At 29.3% G+C, this 18,983-nt stretch overlaps 2 protein-coding genes across 9 annotated transcripts; both read left to right on the top strand.

Moving 5' to 3' along the window:
- Window positions 1–30: 30 nt before the first annotated feature.
- Window positions 31–7,365, top strand: LOC137832110 (BTB/POZ domain-containing protein At5g47800). 8 transcript variants are annotated; one of them, XM_068640111.2, is made up of 8 exons: window positions 31–183; window positions 630–713; window positions 4,034–4,122; window positions 4,502–4,643; window positions 4,743–4,812; window positions 4,903–5,301; window positions 5,386–6,126; window positions 6,545–7,365. In XM_068640111.2, exons 4-8 carry the CDS (start codon window positions 4,585–4,587, stop codon window positions 7,085–7,087), a joined length of 1,812 nt encoding a protein of 603 aa, XP_068496212.1. In that variant the 5' UTR covers window positions 31–183; window positions 630–713; window positions 4,034–4,122; window positions 4,502–4,584; the 3' UTR covers window positions 7,088–7,365. The 8 variants fall into 8 exon arrangements, with proteins under 8 accessions (XP_068496212.1, XP_068496210.1, XP_068496216.1 ...); XM_068640109.2 differs by having other exon boundaries at window positions 149–349; XM_068640115.2 differs by having other exon boundaries at window positions 181–349; window positions 4,520–4,643.
- Window positions 7,366–12,828: 5,463 nt separating this feature from the next.
- On the top strand, window positions 12,829–17,890 carry LOC137832109 (calcineurin B-like protein 3). Its single transcript, XM_068640108.2, has 9 exons — window positions 12,829–12,891; window positions 14,716–14,873; window positions 15,544–15,626; window positions 15,760–15,819; window positions 16,100–16,208; window positions 16,362–16,414; window positions 16,677–16,757; window positions 17,144–17,256; window positions 17,390–17,890. The coding sequence occupies exons 2-9, from the start codon at window positions 14,747–14,749 to the stop codon at window positions 17,445–17,447; spliced, it is 684 nt and encodes a 227-aa protein (XP_068496209.2). The 5' UTR covers window positions 12,829–12,891; window positions 14,716–14,746; the 3' UTR covers window positions 17,448–17,890.
- The last annotated feature ends 1,093 nt before the right edge of the window (window positions 17,891–18,983 follow it).

Here is an 18,983-nt window from a genome sequence, read left to right as displayed (position 1 = left end):
CAAAGGTTTAGTGGGGGGAAGCATGATGATGAATGCACAGTGTATCTTTCACCTATGTTGAGACTAGGCCCCACACAAGCTTCTTTTTCAATTAGTATAGGAGAGCACTCCAATGCCATAACCCACTTGCATTGCATGCTTTTTGTGGTTTAATCATACAGCACCAATTTTGAAGCTGTTGAGGTGAAGACTGAAAGACTTCTTTTTCAATTTTCCTTCTCTCTATTGCATTCTATTTGCTATTCAAAGGACTATATCATGCCATGCTTTTGATGCATTACTATGTTGACTAATTCCAACGAACCACTCCATCTCTCTCTTTTCAATGTTGTACTCTATAGCACTCTTGGTAAGGAGACATTGTGGTACTCGTTTTTCTTCACTTGCTGTTGGTGTTGGTGCCTTCCCTGGTTGGTTCTACACGAGGCTTTTCAGCTATAGCCTAACCCTCTCTCTATTTCTTTGTCTCTGAGGATTACTTGCATGAAACTAGTAAAGCATTCGCTTTCCTGCTTCACATGTCCATGCATATATGCTTGTTTCTGACTTTAGGCCACCACATATCTCTACTCTGCCTTTACTTCAAAAACTGATGCTTCTGCATCATCTACTTTCTTCATTTTGTACAGTTACTTCGGAACAGCAGCTTTTTCAGTTGTGAATGCTTTTCTCTGGTTCCTATCATTCAAGTAACATCAATGATGTGTTCACGGGTATGTTTTCTGCTTTCTTTACTTTTTAAATTTCTTTGAACATTTCCAATGCATTTGTTTAGTACTGTGATGAGAGGCCTAATTGTGAAAGCATAGGAAGATAACTAGGGAGTAGGGAGCAATTTTGATTAAAGCATTTCTGTTTGACTTACCACTTCACAACCAGTTAAAAGCCTTTTTCATTCTGTTATATATACAGATGAAGAGCACTTTTGTCAGACAGAAATTTGTTTTTCTGAAAAAGCAGCATGCATTAGGTTCTGTTTGCTTAAAAAATTCCAAGAGAAAAAAGACAAAAAGGAAGTGGTAAAATCTTCTTGTGAAGGGTGAGAGGAGAGTGACTGGTAGAGAGAGATTTTATCAATTGGAGATGAGAAGAGCCACATAATTAGCTAAATGCCACCCAAGAATCAAATAGGGGATGTCATTGGTTCTGTGTTGAGCAAAGGTAGCTGAAATGAACTATACACTTTCTGAATTTTGGCGGTGATCATGAAATTGGGATCTGTGAGAGTTATTACCTCTAAGAAAATAGTGCCTTGTGAGATTCTGATGCCATATTATTTGGAAGAAAAAAACATGAAGCCCTTTTTTTTGTGTCTTGTTGAAAGCAATAGGTGCTGTTCTACAAACACCGTGCTTTTTGCTTTGCCTCCACTTGTCTGCGAAAGCACAGACCAAATTCTATGCCAGATTTTAACAAATGAACGGTGGAAAAAGGCCTCACAGAAATAGCACTAATGTATCATATCCTCAACTTTGAGAAGCATTGTATATAAGTTCTTCTTTAATTCCCTTATATTATATGAAACCTGCCTAAAGAGTTACCTTTATGAAATTAATAATGCTGAGCTCTTTCAGCCATTATATGAACAAAGTTGGAAGAAATAGAGAAATAATGGAAGAAAGAAAAAGTTGTCGTCCTTCTTTCTTGGTTCATATGTACTTTATAAAGGGTAGGATAATTGAGAAGACCGAACTTTGGATAAGGACCAATGCTGAACAATTATAATTTTCAATAGAAAAAAAAGGTCTATGATAGTTTATATATATGTAAGTTCTTTGGATGCACAATGAAAGCGACTGAGCAAGGTAGCCTCACAAAAATTATGCATGGATCATTTGTATTATCTTAGGAAGCTATTGGTCAGTGGTCACATTTGATTGATGCATCAGTCTCTCGGATTTCCATACCAGTATTTTCTTAACATAATCATGCATCCTTGTATATATGGAATCAAAAGTTTTTTTCTGAAAAGGTAGCTGTGTGTATTGGTCCATATTTGCTTTGGATTTATTTACCCTTACGATCCAACAGGGAGGCACTTTTAAAGCTGTTGTATATTTTTTTTGGTCTCACGTACTAGTTAATTTTTAACTATAAAACACAGGCGCCATCTATCACCGTAAAACATGTATGTTTTGTTGTATAAAGTTGTCTTTTTCGATGCTGCTGCTTTTTTCTTCATATATAATTTTTGGGTGGGTTGGTTTAGTATTCATTCAGTACACAAAATAATGAAAATATCCAACTAGAAGAGTCTCTCAGCATATTATATGTAATTGCTTCTGTCATTTTTTTCATTGTGGATTCGCACAATTACTAACTTTTTTACCAATGAGATTGGATTTATTATACTCCCCCATTTTCAAGTTAGTGTCACTTTAGAGTACTGTACAAGGATCAAGGAAACGAATAATTGTTCTAAAAACTACATAAAAAGGCAAAACAGGACAGAATTGTCATTTTCTTGAAAGCATGTGCTGTTAATTTATGCTCTTGGAGGGAAAAGGAAATTTTGGTGAGAAAAAAAAGGAAACAAATGTTTTCTTGGCAGTGAAAAACAAAAGATCATTTGGAACAATTTTTTTTTGCTGAAGTGAGATTTATTTGAGAATGGGGGCAATATGTACTGTTAAGAGGAGTCTAAAAGGCAATAATTTTATATCTTTACTTTGTTACTTATGTTTTTGTTATTGCTTACCAATGTTTACCATACGATTACAAACTACTCGTGCCAGATTTCCTCTAGAATACCAGAAAAGAAAAAGTCTAGGAACATTAGTAAGGTAATGAAATGGTTATGCATCAGTTGGGAGATTCAATGTAGCTTGATTCGGATAGGTCGGTATCCAAAGTGTCATACCAGGGTCTGACACCAAAATAAAAGTTGGTATGCATCAGTTAGGAGATTCACCTTGCGGATTTGTCCAACAAGAAACTCCTAAAGTTGGTTTTGGATGTAAGGGTGATTTTCTTCTCCAAAATCAAATGGAGCAGTGCAACCAAGTATTTGTTCTAGATATTTATCCACACTTGTTTTCTAAGCTATACATGTAATACAGCTCTGCATTTGTAGGAAAGTTCGAAATTTATGCTGTTCGCTGCATTATACTTTAGAGTAGTTACTGAGTTTTTACTTTTTACCTTTTCCAATAAGCATTGGAGATATTTTCAGTAGGAAAAAGATGCTGATATGTGCAATAATTTAAGTCAAGTTTAAATCATGTTGTTGCTTTGTCCAATATGATTTCTCAGAAAATAATATATGCAGACATAATTAAAGAGTTTGGTACAAATCCCTTTAAGATCTTTGAATATTTGCCCAAATGGAATGTATAACTTATAATAGAGGGTGGCTTTTTAACATATCAAGTTATCACCTTAGAGACAAAGCTCTTGAACAACCATGTGCTATAACTATTAAGGTAGAAACAGGACAAAGAAACTTCACTTCTAATCAAAATCAAATGGATACTACTTTGTTAGCACAGCTGCAAGTACAGGGGCTTAAGTAGCAGTCATTGGGACATTGATATTAGTATTTTCCAATATTAGTTTCCTTGTTCTTCTCTTGCTGATATAGGTTTTCCTTTCTCAAAATTTGAACAACACTCTTCAGAGGAGTTGCATAGCGTAATAATAAGTCATCACGCATTCATCAGTACTCAAATTTTAAAGTTCTTCAGTTTCTTATCAGTTGTTGCATGTCTGGACCTGGCGCGGTGAGCATAAAAATTTGAAATCTGGTTTAACTCATGTAGAGTATCGACACCCACCTAATTTTAATCATTAGTTTCACCTGCTTAATTTAGCATGAATTTGGAAGTAGTTTCCAAAGGCACTAGAGTAGAGACAAATTTGCATCAATGCATGTCATCTAGCATAAGTACTTCTCTCACTGTTACTGTTCTGCATCAATGCATCGCATCTAGCTAGCATAAGTACTTCTCTATACAGTTACTGTTCTGCATACTCTTTCTCAGTGCATGTAGGAAAAAAATGGATTTGATTGTTTCTTCTTTCCTTTAATCTGTAGATGAGGACACCACATCTATAACTTGAAGTTCTTGCAGAGTTATACGCAAATAAATGAGGTTGTGAGGGCATTGTTATATGAAAGTTGAGGTAAGGTTTCTTGCATATCTTTTCTCGTCATGTATTTTCTGGATTTTTCTTCACATAGTAGTATGGAGAGGACATGGTATCAAGTGAGTTCGTGTCCCGATCTTTATAACCTTCATCTATAGTGATTTCTTCACCCTCTCCTCCACCTCTTAGTATGAGTGTCGCATAATCATGAACCAGAACCATGATATAATTCGAGTAAGCATATTTGTTCACCATGTCTTCAAGTTTGCAACTACTACATGACCCTTTTGACTCATGCAACGAAAAGGGATTTCTTATAAAATACGTGTTGTTGTTCTCTCTCTCTCTCTCTCTCTCTCTTTATGTTCAATTAATTAAGCACGGTATCTTATCCTTTACTTTATGGGATCTGTAGTAAAGTTGTGGTATTCAGAACTTGATCAGGCTTTCAAGTAGAGATTTTTCTTGACCATTGGGTATAGATCACAATAAGTAGATATGAAGTTCATGAAACTTGGTACAAGGCCTGATACTTTCTACACTGAACAAGCTACCAGGTATTTTTATCGAGCTTTGGTCCAAGAGTGGCATACAACCTATTCTCCCTCTATTTATGTTTGCACAAACTAACATGTATTAACATGTCATAAATGCAGGAGTGTGGTTTCAGATGTGCAAGCTGACCTTGTAATAAAAATCAATGAAACTACTTATCTGCTACACAAGGTATAAGAATTAGATTGAGTGCGATGTGTGAAAAAAGATAATAGTAACTCAATATTTGTTAATCTACAATTCTATTTTTGCTGGCTGCAGTCTTCGCTTCTTCCAAAATGTGGCCTTCTACAAAGACTTTGCTCAGATTCTAGTGATTCTGAGAATGTTCCGCTAGAGCTTCATGATATGCCTGGAGGTGCAGATGCTTTTGAACTCTGTGCTAAGTTCTGCTATGGAGTTTCAATCAACATCAGTGCTCATAACTTTGTACCTTCACTCTGTGCCGCTAAGCTCCTACAAATGAATGAGTCCTTAGAGAAGGGAAACTTTGTAGGCAAACTTGAGGCTTTCTTCAGTTCATGCATTCTTGAAGGATGGAAGGACTCTATTGCAGCACTGCAGGCCACTGACAAGTTACCGGAGTGGTCCGAGAATCTTGGCATAACAAGAAAATGCATTGATTCAATTATTGAGAAAATTCTTACACCCCCTCCACAGGTCAAGAACTGAGACCATATTTTATTTTCACATGATTGATACTCGATACATTTTTTTTTGTTTAACAAGGATGAATATGTGCAGGTCCAATGGTCCTACACCTACACAAGGCCTGGTTATACTAGAAAGCAGCATCATTCAGTCCCAAAGGATTGGTGGACTGAGGATGTGTCTGATCTTAACATAGATCTTTTCAGATGCATAATAATGGCTATTAGATCAACATATGTGCTCCCATCACAGCTTATTGGTGAAGCTTTGCATGTCTATGCTTGTAAGTGGCTTCCTGGCATCACAAAGCTTAAAAATTCACTCGGCTCTGCAGCTATAACAGAAGAATCCAAAGCGAGTAACCGAAAAATTCTGGAGGCAATTGTGAGCATGATTCCAGCAGATAGAGGGTCAGTTTCAGCTGGCTTCTTGTTAAGGCTCCTCAGCATTTCAAGCCCTCTTGGTGTCTCTCCTGTGACAAAAACTGAACTGGTGAAGAGAGCCAGTATACAGTTTGAGGAGGCAACAGTGAGTGACCTGCTTTATCCTTCAACATCCTCATTGGACCAAAAATTTTATGACACTGAGTTAGTTCTAGCAGTGTTGGAAAGTTTCTTGAAATTTTGGAAAAGAATCTACCCTGGTGCTGTGGATAACAGGCACCTGTTAAAATCAATCAGAAATGTTGGTAAGCTCATTGATTCCTATCTTCAAGTGGTGGCAAGGGATGATAATATGCCAGTTTCAAAGTTTGTCTCTCTGGCTGAAACTGTGCCAGCTATTGGCCGATTAGAGCATGATGATCTTTACCAGGCTATCAACATCTATCTGAAGGTGAATTTCCATGCCATAGATAACAATGTCTAAGCTTTTTTTTATTTGATACGATACAAATGCTCAACATTTCAGTACTCACCTTTAGATGCCAACTTTATACACTAACACAGACTTTTCACATCAAAACACTAAAATTACTAAATTAGCTTTAAACATATAGGTTAAGTTTGGATAAATTTATCAATCAACACTTACAGAAAAAATAAATAGTAAAATGAATTAAGTTTATCTCATTAGCTAAAATTAGTTTATGTGCAAACTAATTTATAAAAACTATCTGATTTTGATTTTTCAAAAGTTTATGTTGGTTTATATATAAGTTAATTTTAATTTAAGGATCAACTTTTATATTTTGGGGGATTTGGTTCTTATTATGGTGCATGCATAATGTGAGTTATGTTCAATGCATACACAGGTGCATCCTGACCTGAGTAAGGCAGACAAAAAGCGTTTGTGTGGGATTCTGGAGTGCCAAAGACTGACCCCAGAAGTGCGTGCACATGCAGTAAAAAATGAATTTCTGCCATTAAGAACTGTGGTTCAGCTCCTCTACTTTGAACAAGAAAAAGATTCTATGGAAACCACTAGTTCCAAGCTGCAAAAATCACATGATCTACTTCTAGGAGCAAAAAAGAGACCAGCAACTAGAGATGGTCATGGCAAACGGTCTTTAATAAACAAAGAAGAATTCAACAGAGAAGAAGTCACAAGAAGAACCTCTCATGCTGAAGATAGAGAAAAGGGTCAACACAAAGCTAAACAATCAGATGCTAAGTTAGCATTGGACTTGGAAAGAAAGATGGTTATAAGAGAAGACAGTGAAGAGATAGGGTCAGAAAAGTTAAGGGTAGCCAAAGAAGGGAGAATGTCAAGCAGCAAGTTGGACTTGGATTCTAAGAATAACATACAAAGGGCAAGAAGCAAGAAATCAGAACATGGCCGTCAAAAGGGAAGATAGAGCTAAAGTAATTACAGTCTTTGAAATTGAAACATTCAGAGCAATCATCATTTCCCTACATATGAACTTAGTAGCCTCTATTCTTATCATTTCTTTTTTACATGTGTCATAAATGTAAGCAAGGTATTCTCCTTTCCACTTTCTGTCACTGTTCAAGAGTTGTATTTATCAAAGAGGTCACTGCAACAAATGCAGTTGACTTCTCTCAGATTGATACTACTGTTTTCATTACATTTCAATTGTCTTATGAAAAGAATAAAACAACTTTAGCCTTAAAAGTAATGTTATTATTGGCCATAGTTATGCTTATACCAAAAAATAAAAATTGCAGTATGCATGATTTCCATTTTCAAAAACTGATTTTAATTTTTAAAAACTAAAAAATAGAACAACTTGTTTGATGGGTAAAATCAGTTGTCTTGCATAGTTTGTCATTTTCTTTCTTCATATTTACTGTGTAACCTAGCATCTTTAAGTTTGTGCAGCTTCTGTATTTTGCATCCCTCCTCTGAAATAGTCTTGGATCAAAAAGCTGCTCTCCAATGGTATTTGTTTCTCTCCATCTGTGAGAAGAGAAAAAGGAACATCTCCAAGTTGTTTCAGTGATTTTATAGTTTATCATTAAACTTTTACAAAAAATTATTATAACTAACAATAGAACTAAAAATATAAATACTAAAACATCAAGGGTTGAGAGGGCATAAAATTGTAATCTTCTTTCTTATTATTATCCATTTTACTTAACTTTATTTATACAAATTATCTGTCGACTCAAACTAAGCTAACCATGCATTCAAATTTCCTTCGGATTTCTTGGAATACAGTCAGATTTTTTTTTCTTATGTTTAGTGTCAATAGATAATTAAAAATGTTGAATGAAATAAAGTGCAACTGATTTTTAAAAAAAAAAAGACACACAAAAAAATTATAATTTTTTTAAAAAATACTGAAATATATTTAAGAAAAAGGTAAATTAAAAAATATATTTCTATAATAACAATACATTTTTCCTTAATTTGAAAAAAAAAATCTAAAAAGTATTAAATAAAATGTTACAGTTATTTTATTTTAAAAATATATAAAAATGTTTGTAATTTAAAAAAAAAAATCTTTAGTTTCAACATTCCCTCCAGATACATTATTATTATTATTTTTTAAGGAGAGAAATTTTGTTTCCTTTGCTGGCAATAGCAAGTGTTTTGTTATTGTTGTGTGTGAAATGTTATGTTTTCACAATTTGAATGTTGAAGAAATATCTTTTGTGTTTATTCATAATAAAGCACAATTATTGCCGAGGATTACTTGGACTCCATGTGAAATTTGTTATTATGGTCCCTTACTTTGACATTCTCACTCATACATTGTTGATGATTTTTTTATGATATTATTTAAATATAATTTTTTTAGAATTATATATATGAGTAAGTTTAAGGTTTATGATTTAGAGTTTAGGATTTAGGATATATTATATTTATGTGATATAAATTTATTTTTAATATTTTTTCTTAACTTAGGATAATTTTATTTAATATTATAGTAAAATTATGTTTGGGTTTTAGTATTGACAAAAAAAGCAGTGTGATAGTTTTGTGACAAATTAAAAAATAATCACAAATAATATGTAAATAATGAATAATTTATATTTATTATTATTATTAATTGTATTGTCATAAAATAAAAATAATAGTATTTATAAAATAAAAATTGTAATTTTAAATATAAAATAATATAAATTTAATAATTTTCCCACTAATATAGATATATACATGTAATTTTTTATTTATTATATAAGAATGAATTTGTGACACACTACACTACTTTAACATTGTAATAATTAATACTTTGTCACTAATAATAAATAAACATTAATATGGAAATATTTAATAAATTTTATATTAATTATATTATTATCATAAGAAAAATAATTTTATTTATATAATATTTTTTAGTAATTATTTATGACATATATATTTTAATTTTAAATATAATTATTATCACATTTTTTTATTTTATTACTATTATGAGTAATATTTGTGACAAAAAGATTAACAAAAAATAATTTATAAATAATGAAAATTTATATTAATTACTAAATTTTGTCAAATCAAAACTCGTATTTTTTTTAGTGAGACTTTCCTCCTCTAATATTTTTTATAACTTGACATTAATATCACTATTATTTTTTTAAAAAGATGTTAAAAGAGTTTAGGTCAATAATTAGTGAATAGACGCGTATAAGAAAATAAGATATTACTTTTAATTTAAAATCTTAAAATAATATATTTGTGATTTTTTTTTATATATTGTCTAACTTTTCAATGTTTAATAAATGTAAGATATAGACTTGTACTTAAACAATTTAGTATATATCTTTATATATAATAAATAATTTGGTATATTATATATGTGTGTAATAAATGCATATAAGAAGATAAAGATGAGAAATTTAGTTTGATTGCTTTAAAAATGTGCAACTACTATTTCGGTGTTATAGCAATTACGTATTTTAGTTGGTTGTTTGCATTTTAAATATTTCTTTTTAATACTTAAGAATATATCATGTCGACGGTGTAAAATAGATAAATCATTATATTAACTTTTTTATAATACTTTATTTTAAAATTTGTTTACAAATAAAACAGGTTAATCACGAATTAGTTAGTCCATAGAAAAGTCAAACAGAATTATTGTAATTGGTTAAAATTTTAAAAATTGAGTATTATCATAATTAATTATATTAATCTGTATTGACTTTTTATTTACAAAATTATCTCATTATTTTGTTATGAAAAATAATAGAGTTATGTTGTCGATAGCTATATTATGAAATTCACAATTTATATTTCACAAAAAATACTTATAGTCAACATTATCAAAAGATAAAACTGAATTAGTTTTATGTTAGTATCTCACTAAATATATTATCATTAAAATATATTTAATTAATATTTTTAAAACCTAATTCAACAAGTGCTTTATTAATGAATATTAATCAGTATTTTTACCTATTTAATAATGATCTAATTTTTTTTTATTTTGTTGCTTGGAATATATAGAAGTTCTTATTTTATTATTGAAGCGTAAAATGACAACATATTAAACCCTAAAGCGTAATATATTAATTTTAGAAAAGTCAAATCAGTTCCTAACTGTAACTAACATATCAGAGCATTTTTAACTAATTTAAAATATATTAATTTAATTAAAACATTTTTGTGTTATTTAATATTTAATATTTTTATCAGTAAATATTTAATATATTATTAAATGTATATTTATTAATTAATACTGTTTAAAACCCTAATTCAACAATGGTTATATTAAAGAAATACTATAATTTTCTTATAAATTTAATGATGGATCTCATTTTTAAATTTCATACTCGATTTAATAATACATAGACGTTTTAATCAGTCAGAAGCATACTTAGTTAAAAAGAGAGAAGTCAAATCACTTCAGATTTTAACCATCTAATCATTACTTTTTTTAAATAATTAATTATTTGTTATGATTTTTAAAAAAAAATTAAATGTATTTTTTTTTATATATTTTTGTGTTATTTTTTACTTTAAAATTATTTAAAACAAATGAGACTAGTCCTATTTCCCCCCCTGCATATATAGTACTTACACATTAATAAATACTATCAGTAATGTAAGATAACTGTCACATTAAATTAATATTTCATACATTTATAACAAATTATATTAATATTATTTTAATTTGACTACATTCTAAAATATTAAATACTTTAAAATCATTTTCAGGGCATTGCATAATTTTTACACTTTCATTTGATATATATTTATTATCCTTTATACAATTTAATGTTTGTTATTGACAAATTTAAAAAATGTAAAAACAGACAATATTAAGACATTAACTATTTTTATTCTCATTTAATATTTTGTGCATAAATAACTAATAAAATATAAATATAAAATAAGGTAGTTCCACCACACAAGTTACTAATACATTTTTAATTATTTTATTTTCTCAGAAAATAGTTCACTTACAATTGTGTCACTCTGTCAAGTTGGTGGATTACAAAATTTAGTTATCTACAAACACAACTCATCTCAAAGAAATAACTTTCTTTATAATAATAATAATAGCAGAAAGTTTCACATGTATCCCATTTTTTATATTTTTATTATTATTATATATATTATCAATATTTATTTAAATAAAATATAAATATATGTATATTTGTATTTTTTAATATTAAATTATATATATGTATATATTCTTTTTTAAGATAAAAATATTAAATTATTTTTTACAGGAAAGACCAAATAAAAATAAAGATTAATATTTGAAATATTTTTAAGGGTATAATTAAAAAAAAATATTGTTAACGAATATCTTTATTAATTAAATTAAAACAATAATTAAATTATATAAAACATATCATTAATAATTATTTTAATTTTAAAAATTTACAAAAATTTTTTATTATTTTTTTATTTGCATATTTTTATCAAGATTAAAAAAGTAAATTATTAGGTATTATTTGATTTTCATGAGAAAAATAAAAATTGAATTACAACGTAAAATAAAATAAATAAAAAGGCATAATGAAAGTGGAGAAAAAACAAAAAGTTGTTTGGAATCACAGATTTTCAGTAAGAGATACAGAAAAGCTAAATAATTTATATATGTTTATTTATATAATTTTGTTTTGGAAAATCAATTTTTAAAACAAAACTAAACTATAATATCATCCTTAAAATTTATTTATAAAAATGAATCATTTTTATATATGAATATAATATATTCGTATTTATTAAAATAAATTATAAATACACATAATAATATTTTATTTGATTTTAAATATTAATTTACTTACAATTTGTCGTTTATTCAGATTATTGACAGAATCTAAATTCTTTGAATTTTTAAGTAAAAATAATGCAATTTAATTATTTATATTAATAAAACTAAATTTTAAATTTACTAATTTTATAAAAAAATAAATTATATTTATGAAATTTTACTTAAATCTCTACTATATACAAATAATAAAAATGTAATATATAGCATGGGATTTAGTAACCGTAAACAGAATAATAAGAAAAGATAAAAATTATAATTTCTAAGAGATGAAGACATGAAAAAAAAAATTTTGACAGTATATTAATTTAAAAAAAACAGTTATCAAAAGAAAAAAAACACAATTTTTTCCTATTCAAAATTTATTATTTATATTTTTTTAGTTTTATATTAGTATTTACCGATTTGCTAAAATCAGTAATTAATTGTCTAAAATAGTGGTTACAAACGGTAAAAAAATATTCAAATTTAATATATTTTTTTTAATTTTAATATAAGTAATTATAAAATAGTAAAATAATTAAAAATAAAATAATATGTAAAATATTAATATAAAGATAAAATAGAAAAAAAAATTATAAAAATAGTAGGAATCCTTGGTATAAATAATAATCATTCTTATAATGTGATTTTTTGTTGATTATATTTTTTATACAAATAATGTAAAAATGTATTATTTTCTAATTTAAAATAAATTTATACAAATATATACTGAAATTATGAACTCAAAATTATTTCATAGTAATTAATACATCGATCGAATATATTAGAGAATGATTACTGTTACCAGAAACATTTAGTAGTTGGAAAGGTGGTTACTATTAAAAAACCATAAAAAAAAAAAAAAAAAAACCTGAAACAACCGGTCAAATAAATATAAGTATACACACTCCTCTAATTTAGTTTTCATAGTATAGCACCTAAAGAAAAAACATGTCTACTCCTTCTCTTTTCTCTGTTTTTTCTCAAAGGTAAACCAGTACTCCATTTTCACTCACTTATGCAGTATTTCTTCTCCATCATTTGCAAGTTTTATTTTTATTTTGTTGGTTAATTGTGTGTTGTTTATTCAGTAATCCAAGAAGAAGACGATTCTGTTTAATTTTACAGTATTCGTGTCACTCTTTTTTAAAAAAAATGCTTTTCAAAAATGCCATTTTGAAATTTCAGTGGATTCAATTCAGGGCCTCGTGTAGTTTCACGATGTTTTTGTCTTTCTTGCCTTGTTTATGCATGTAAAGAAACGTGAATTTTGAATTTTGTGCTGTCTTATTGAAACTGTGATTTTCCATTTATCTGGTTTTCTGATTAGTCGTTTCTAGTTTTTTTTTCAATAACTGTGATCACCTAGTTTTTTGGCTTAGTTTATCGAGATTTCTTCTTTACATGATGTGGTTGTAGAATATTCGTTTAAAGGGGAATTGGGTGAATCTGTTTGATGGGTGTGGAAGCTTTAAGTAATGAAAGCTAAGTATTGCTAAACTATTTGTCTTTTAAAAGGGTGGAATATGGGACTGTTTTCCTACTATCTACTGTGTCTATGGTAGGTCTGGCACAAAGATGCTTTCTTCACTTCTTGAATTATCAAGAAAGAAAATGAGTACGCTCCTTGACTAATAACTTTCTGGATGGTGAAACCAGAAATTTGTTCTATGGAAATATTATGCACATCAATTTTTCGATATATGGAATGACATTTTTTTTTTGTTTCTCGGATTGACTGTATGAGTAATTGCATACTAAATTCAATAATTCATGTGATGATTGAAGGTAGGTGGAAGGCTTCCTTGAATGATTGCTGAAATGGAATGTGAATTAGATAATTTATGATTCTATTGGTTTTGGCTGGTATTTCAGGATTTGAGCAAACATTTACTTGTAGTTATACCAATTATAGATGCATTTGTTGTTTTACTATATGATTGTCTTCTCCTCTTAGATGGAAGGAAACCCTCGAAGTTGTCTATCTTATATGCCTTCTCTTTGTCCATGCCTCTTGTCTTAGTGTGCAAGTGGTGATGGAATAAAGGGGACATTTCAGAGGAAAATTATATATGTGAGCTTTAAGTATTAAAACATTATATATTACAGTGTTTAGTTCTTCTATTCTATTGCTTGTCGTTTTGTAAGGTTAGATACCATGTTTATGCTTAGGTTATTTGCAATGATGTTTGAATATATTATTGGTAATTGTTTTCTGTGACATTTTGTTTGCATTCCTATGTGTACTCATAAACATAGTGAATTGGTGGTATGGTAGTGCTTGAGATGAAACTATAAAACCTTGGCGAGGAGTAGTGTGGCACTTCCTCTGCTTCTTTCTCTCACCTGCATAAAGGAGCATTCCTTGTTTCTTTTTTAATCATTATGTGTATATCAATGCCCTTCAATATTTTTATGAAGCCTAGTACTGTAGAAAAATTCCATCCTTTTCATTCCTGAAATCGTATCTAAAATATGATTATTAAAATTCAACAAATAATTTTTTTATGACGTGACTAATATGAAATAACTTTTCATTTTACTTCTCATTTTAATTAATCAATTCTTTCACCCTAAATCCTTTGTCCATGAGCATGTGGAGAGACAACCTGGATTGAGAAAATGTAGGTGATAATATGAAAAGTTCACCATAAGTTTTTGTACAGTTATTCCCTTTGTTTCTATCTTTCTGTGTGTTTGGTTATTTTAGTTGAAAAAGTTAACTTGTTTTCTTTATTAAGTGCTATGTTGTTTTTCTTTCATGATACAAGCATATTTTATTGATGTTATTTTTTTTTTGTGGGGATTTCTAGCAATGGAATGTTTTGACGTCTGGAGAAGATCATGGCGCAGTGCTTTGATGGATTAAAGCATTTGTATACTGCTGTGATAAACTTTTGTAATGCTGATTTGATCCAGCAGCAGCCTAGAGGCTTACAACATCCAGAAGCACTTGCTAGAGAAACAGTGTGTATGTTATTGTCGCCCTATTTTTCTCCATTTTATGATATTTGGACTTTGGTTCACAACAAAACAAACTAGCGAATCATCTTGCTTCAACTTCGTATATAGTATTTGCAAATTAGCAGAAATTGGATAATTGGATTTGCTCCAATCTATTCCTATTCTACATAGTGTTTCAACTTGAGAGTGAAAGTCTCACTCACTAGATTAAGCATTTTAACACTCTCTTCTCTCTCCTTGGAGGTGCATTTCACACACTATTTTCACAAGTAGCAAAAAATTATTCCCTCCCTCCTTGGGAGGTGCCATGCACGAGCTAAAATACTAGCTATCATTATTATCCTGCATCTATTTGCTCTCTTATCTCTCCTATTATCCTTGAATCTTGTTGTGGATTTTTCTTTCTTGGCTTTCATGTAGAAGGCATTGACAGAAAATATTTGATTGGTTACATAGTTTTGGCTGTAAACACTAAAGGGTGGTCTTAGATTATTGAGCATCAAATCAGTTCTTAGAAGTTTCTAGTATACAGTAAGATTTTAGGATGTATGAGTGATAATAAAGAAGAGGCCTTTAAAGACTCGGATGTTATATTGAAATGGATCTGTATAACCTTTAGTATTCTACTAATGCTTTTATTAAGACTTAGAACCTAACTTGTTTTATTTTCAATGCAGTTAGTGTAAGTGAGATTGAAGCACTGTATGAACTATTCAAGAAGATCAGCAGTGCAGTAATTGATGATGGACTAATTACTAAGGTTGGTAATCTCGTATTATGCTCAGTGCTTCCATAATGTTTTTATAATTATATTTGTCTTTTCAACCTCTTTGAACAATGGAATTATTTCTGTCATATCCATAAAATAACAAGTGCTGTGTTCTACATGGCAGGATGAATTTCAGTTGGCCTTATTCAAGACAACAAAGAAAGAGAGCTTATTTGCGGATAGGGTATGTAAAAGCTTTAATTTCCTGTGGTGTTGTCTTTAAATTCTTTTAACCTTTCCAATTCAAGGAAGAGAATAAAAATTATACAAAACTAATAAAGTAGTTTGATGATTTTTTGGAAAAATTCAACTGTTCCAATACAGTTTAGCTATAGTTTGTTATTTGGGTGATGTCATGATCCAGTTACTTTGAACTTAGTTACATGTCATATACATTTGATATGACCCCTTTTTAGAAATGTATTTTCCCCCATTCATGATTTTTTATTGTTTAAATTTTGCAGGTGTTTGACTTGTTTGACACAAAGCACCATGGGATACTTGATTTCAAAGAGTTTGCACTTGCTCTCTCTGTCTTTCATCCCAATGCATCAGTTAATGATAAGATTGAGTGTAAGCAACTAATATTTATTAAGATTTTAAATATCTTCTAGCCAGCAACAGTTATTAAGGATTAGAAAGGAAATAGTATATTTGTAGAATTATAGTTATCTGTTATTGGTATTTATATGCTTGTTGGGGATTCCTAACTTCCCCTTTTTGCAGTTTCATTCCAATTGTATGATCTCAAACACCAAGGATTTATTCAGAGACAGGAGGTAATTTAATTTATTCTTATGAGGTTTGAATAAACGGAGTTTTGGTCACTCACCATGTAGGACTACTATTTCTTTTTTTTGCATAAGCTCAAACTTGAAAGGTCTTCCTAGAAATTAATTACAAAGGAAAATAAAATTATGTTTTTGAATCAAAGATTAAGTTTTTGTAATTTGTTTCATTGTTCCTTGGAGTTTGTTTGTTCCAACATGCTTTTGGAATCAACATGTGCATGTATAAGATATGCTCATTTTTTATGTATAGTTAAAACAAATGGTGGTGGCTACTCTATCTGAAGCTGGCATGAATCTTGCAGATGATGTGATTGAAAGCATTATTGACAAGGTACTTCTTTATCTGATAACTTCAATGTATATTTCTAATCTTGTATTCATAAGTCTAGGAATATTGAAGCAGTAATAAGTTCTTCTTTTGATATTTCTTTCGTTTCAATTTATGCTTGGCCCTTTGTTAGTGTGTGTGAAATTTATTATCTCTTTCCCTCTTTATAAAACATATCAGTTATACTTAGTGCATGCATGCTTTTGAAAATAAGCGTATATGAAAATAATGTATGGCCAAAAGTTTCAAGTTTGTACTTCATTTCGTTGCTAGATAAAGCACATTAAACATGTTATTGTTGACGTTGATGATTATGGCATACCAAGTCATTCTTTTGCTGTTACAATCTTCTCCATTCAGCTGTCACTAACATTGCTAAAACTATTCAGACATTTGAGGAAGCTGATACAAAACATGATGGGAAGATTGACAAGGAAGAGTGGCGAAACCTTGTCTTGCGACATCCTTCCCTTCTTAGAAATATGACTCTTCAGTATCTTAAGTGAGTTTCTTCTTCTTACTAATAGAATCAAATCTTGCTATCCACACTATGCATACAGTGTTTGGTTGAACATTGATTAACATTGTGTTACAAAGCTTAAGCATCTAACATCTCTCAAATTGTTTCTTTGCAGAGATATTACAACTACTTTTCCCAGTTTTGTATTTCACTCACAAGTTGATGATGTTTGAGGCAGCTACAACATCTGTGTCAAATTATTTGGTCTTACTGAAAATGCTGATGCTTCCCTTGAGAGGGGTGGAAGAGATATGGTTGAAATGGAACTGAGTTGTTTTTTTGTTATCATTGAATTGAACTTTGCCTTCCATTTTGGGCAGATAAGGTTTGTATATGGAATAAATGAACTATTATTGATTAGGAAGGAAAGCAGAAGAGGATAGAAGGTAGAGAATATTTTGATAGATAGCAACAGGAAATTTTGGATAGAAATATATTTGCCATTATGGCTATGTAGATGGTTCTGGTGAGCTAGAAAGACATCACTTAGCTTAGATACAGAGTTAAGAACTTTTGCTTCAAAATATTGCAGGTTCTAGCTCCTCTCTCTTCAACTGTTAAAACCAACATTTCACTTTCTATTATCTCTCTTTGGATTTTATATAGGTTTTTTTTTAATCTTCTTGAATGGTAGTTTTTTTTATATAGGTAATAATAAAGAAAAATCTTAGTAATATATTATTATTATTATTATTATTATTTTAAATAATGATAACAATAAAAATAATAACAAGAATAAAAATAAACATCAATAACAAATATAATAATTCTCTGTTGTTGTTCCTAAATAATGATTAGCAACACGTGCATTTCAAGAAAAATAATCACTCACCTCTATAATGGCTACCGTTGAATGCATCAAGTAAGCAATTAACTAAAGATTAAAAGTAATTAAAAATAAATCTATTAATTAGATATTATTTAGATATTCCGCATATAAGTCTCTTAGATTCGAAATCTGATTCAAATCCAATATAACACCCATGTTTACATATAAGAAATGTATTAAATCTATTCAATTGCAACTTTGAATATGGAATTCAAAGGTATCAGATAGAAAATGATATTCTTAATCATCGAAGAGAGATACTATTTCACCAATCGAGTTACAGGTATCTAACATATTGATACCTAACGATTTTTCGCAAAGTGATAATGAAGGGTATAATTTATACAAACCTTTCCATTTTCTAATTCGATACGATTCATTCGTTCGTGGAGCTATTTATTTGATCGCAAACATTTCTGGAACACTCTGACACAGGACAAATAGTCCTTAAAAGATTTTATTTTAAACCTATTAAAACTTTCATACACTTTATCATGAGGTGAAAAACTCTTCTATATTGGCGATGGAAAGCCCGCGGAAGAGTAAATAAGTCAAACATTACACTCAACTAAAAATATAAAGTATATATATAAATGAATTCTATTTGTAATATTTATAAATTATATAATAATGAACACTCTAATTTACACCTTCTATTTCTATAAAAATATAGGATATTCATTTTATTATAAGTTTATTTATCGATTGATTTTTCATCTAGTTTTCCAACTCATTTGTATTTCTTTTATTAGTTTATGTGTTGTAAATATGATATATGTAAGATAGGTTGTGAATCCATACATTACATTATAATGTTTTTGCATATTTTACTTTATAAACCAGTTATAAATTCAGAAATTATAAATTATGATTATTTTAA

Source organism: Phaseolus vulgaris, chromosome 6 (assembly GCF_051622355.1).
Source record: "Phaseolus vulgaris cultivar YP4 chromosome 6, ASM5162235v1, whole genome shotgun sequence".
In the NCBI taxonomy this organism is placed as follows: domain Eukaryota; kingdom Viridiplantae; phylum Streptophyta; class Magnoliopsida; order Fabales; family Fabaceae; genus Phaseolus; species Phaseolus vulgaris.
This window is presented reverse-complemented; position numbering and strand designations above follow the sequence as displayed.

Bases quoted from the DNA above. Each gene is read 5' to 3' on its own strand.
- LOC137832110 (XM_068640111.2), top strand. From the start codon at position 4,585: ATGAAGTTCATGAAACTTGGTACAAGGCCTGATACTTTCTACACTGAA. The intron at 5,302-5,385 runs GTCAAGAACTGA...GAATATGTGCAG, and splicing joins TTCTTACACCCCCTCCACAG to GTCCAATGGTCCTACACCTA. The intron at 6,127-6,544 runs GTGAATTTCCAT...ATGCATACACAG, and splicing joins CTATCAACATCTATCTGAAG to GTGCATCCTGACCTGAGTAA.
- LOC137832109 (XM_068640108.2), top strand. From the start codon at position 14,747: ATGGCGCAGTGCTTTGATGGATTAAAGCATTTGTATACTGCTGTGATA. The intron at 16,209-16,361 runs GTAAGCAACTAA...CCCTTTTTGCAG, and splicing joins AGTTAATGATAAGATTGAGT to TTTCATTCCAATTGTATGAT. The intron at 17,257-17,389 runs GTGAGTTTCTTC...GTTTCTTTGCAG, and splicing joins ATGACTCTTCAGTATCTTAA to AGATATTACAACTACTTTTC.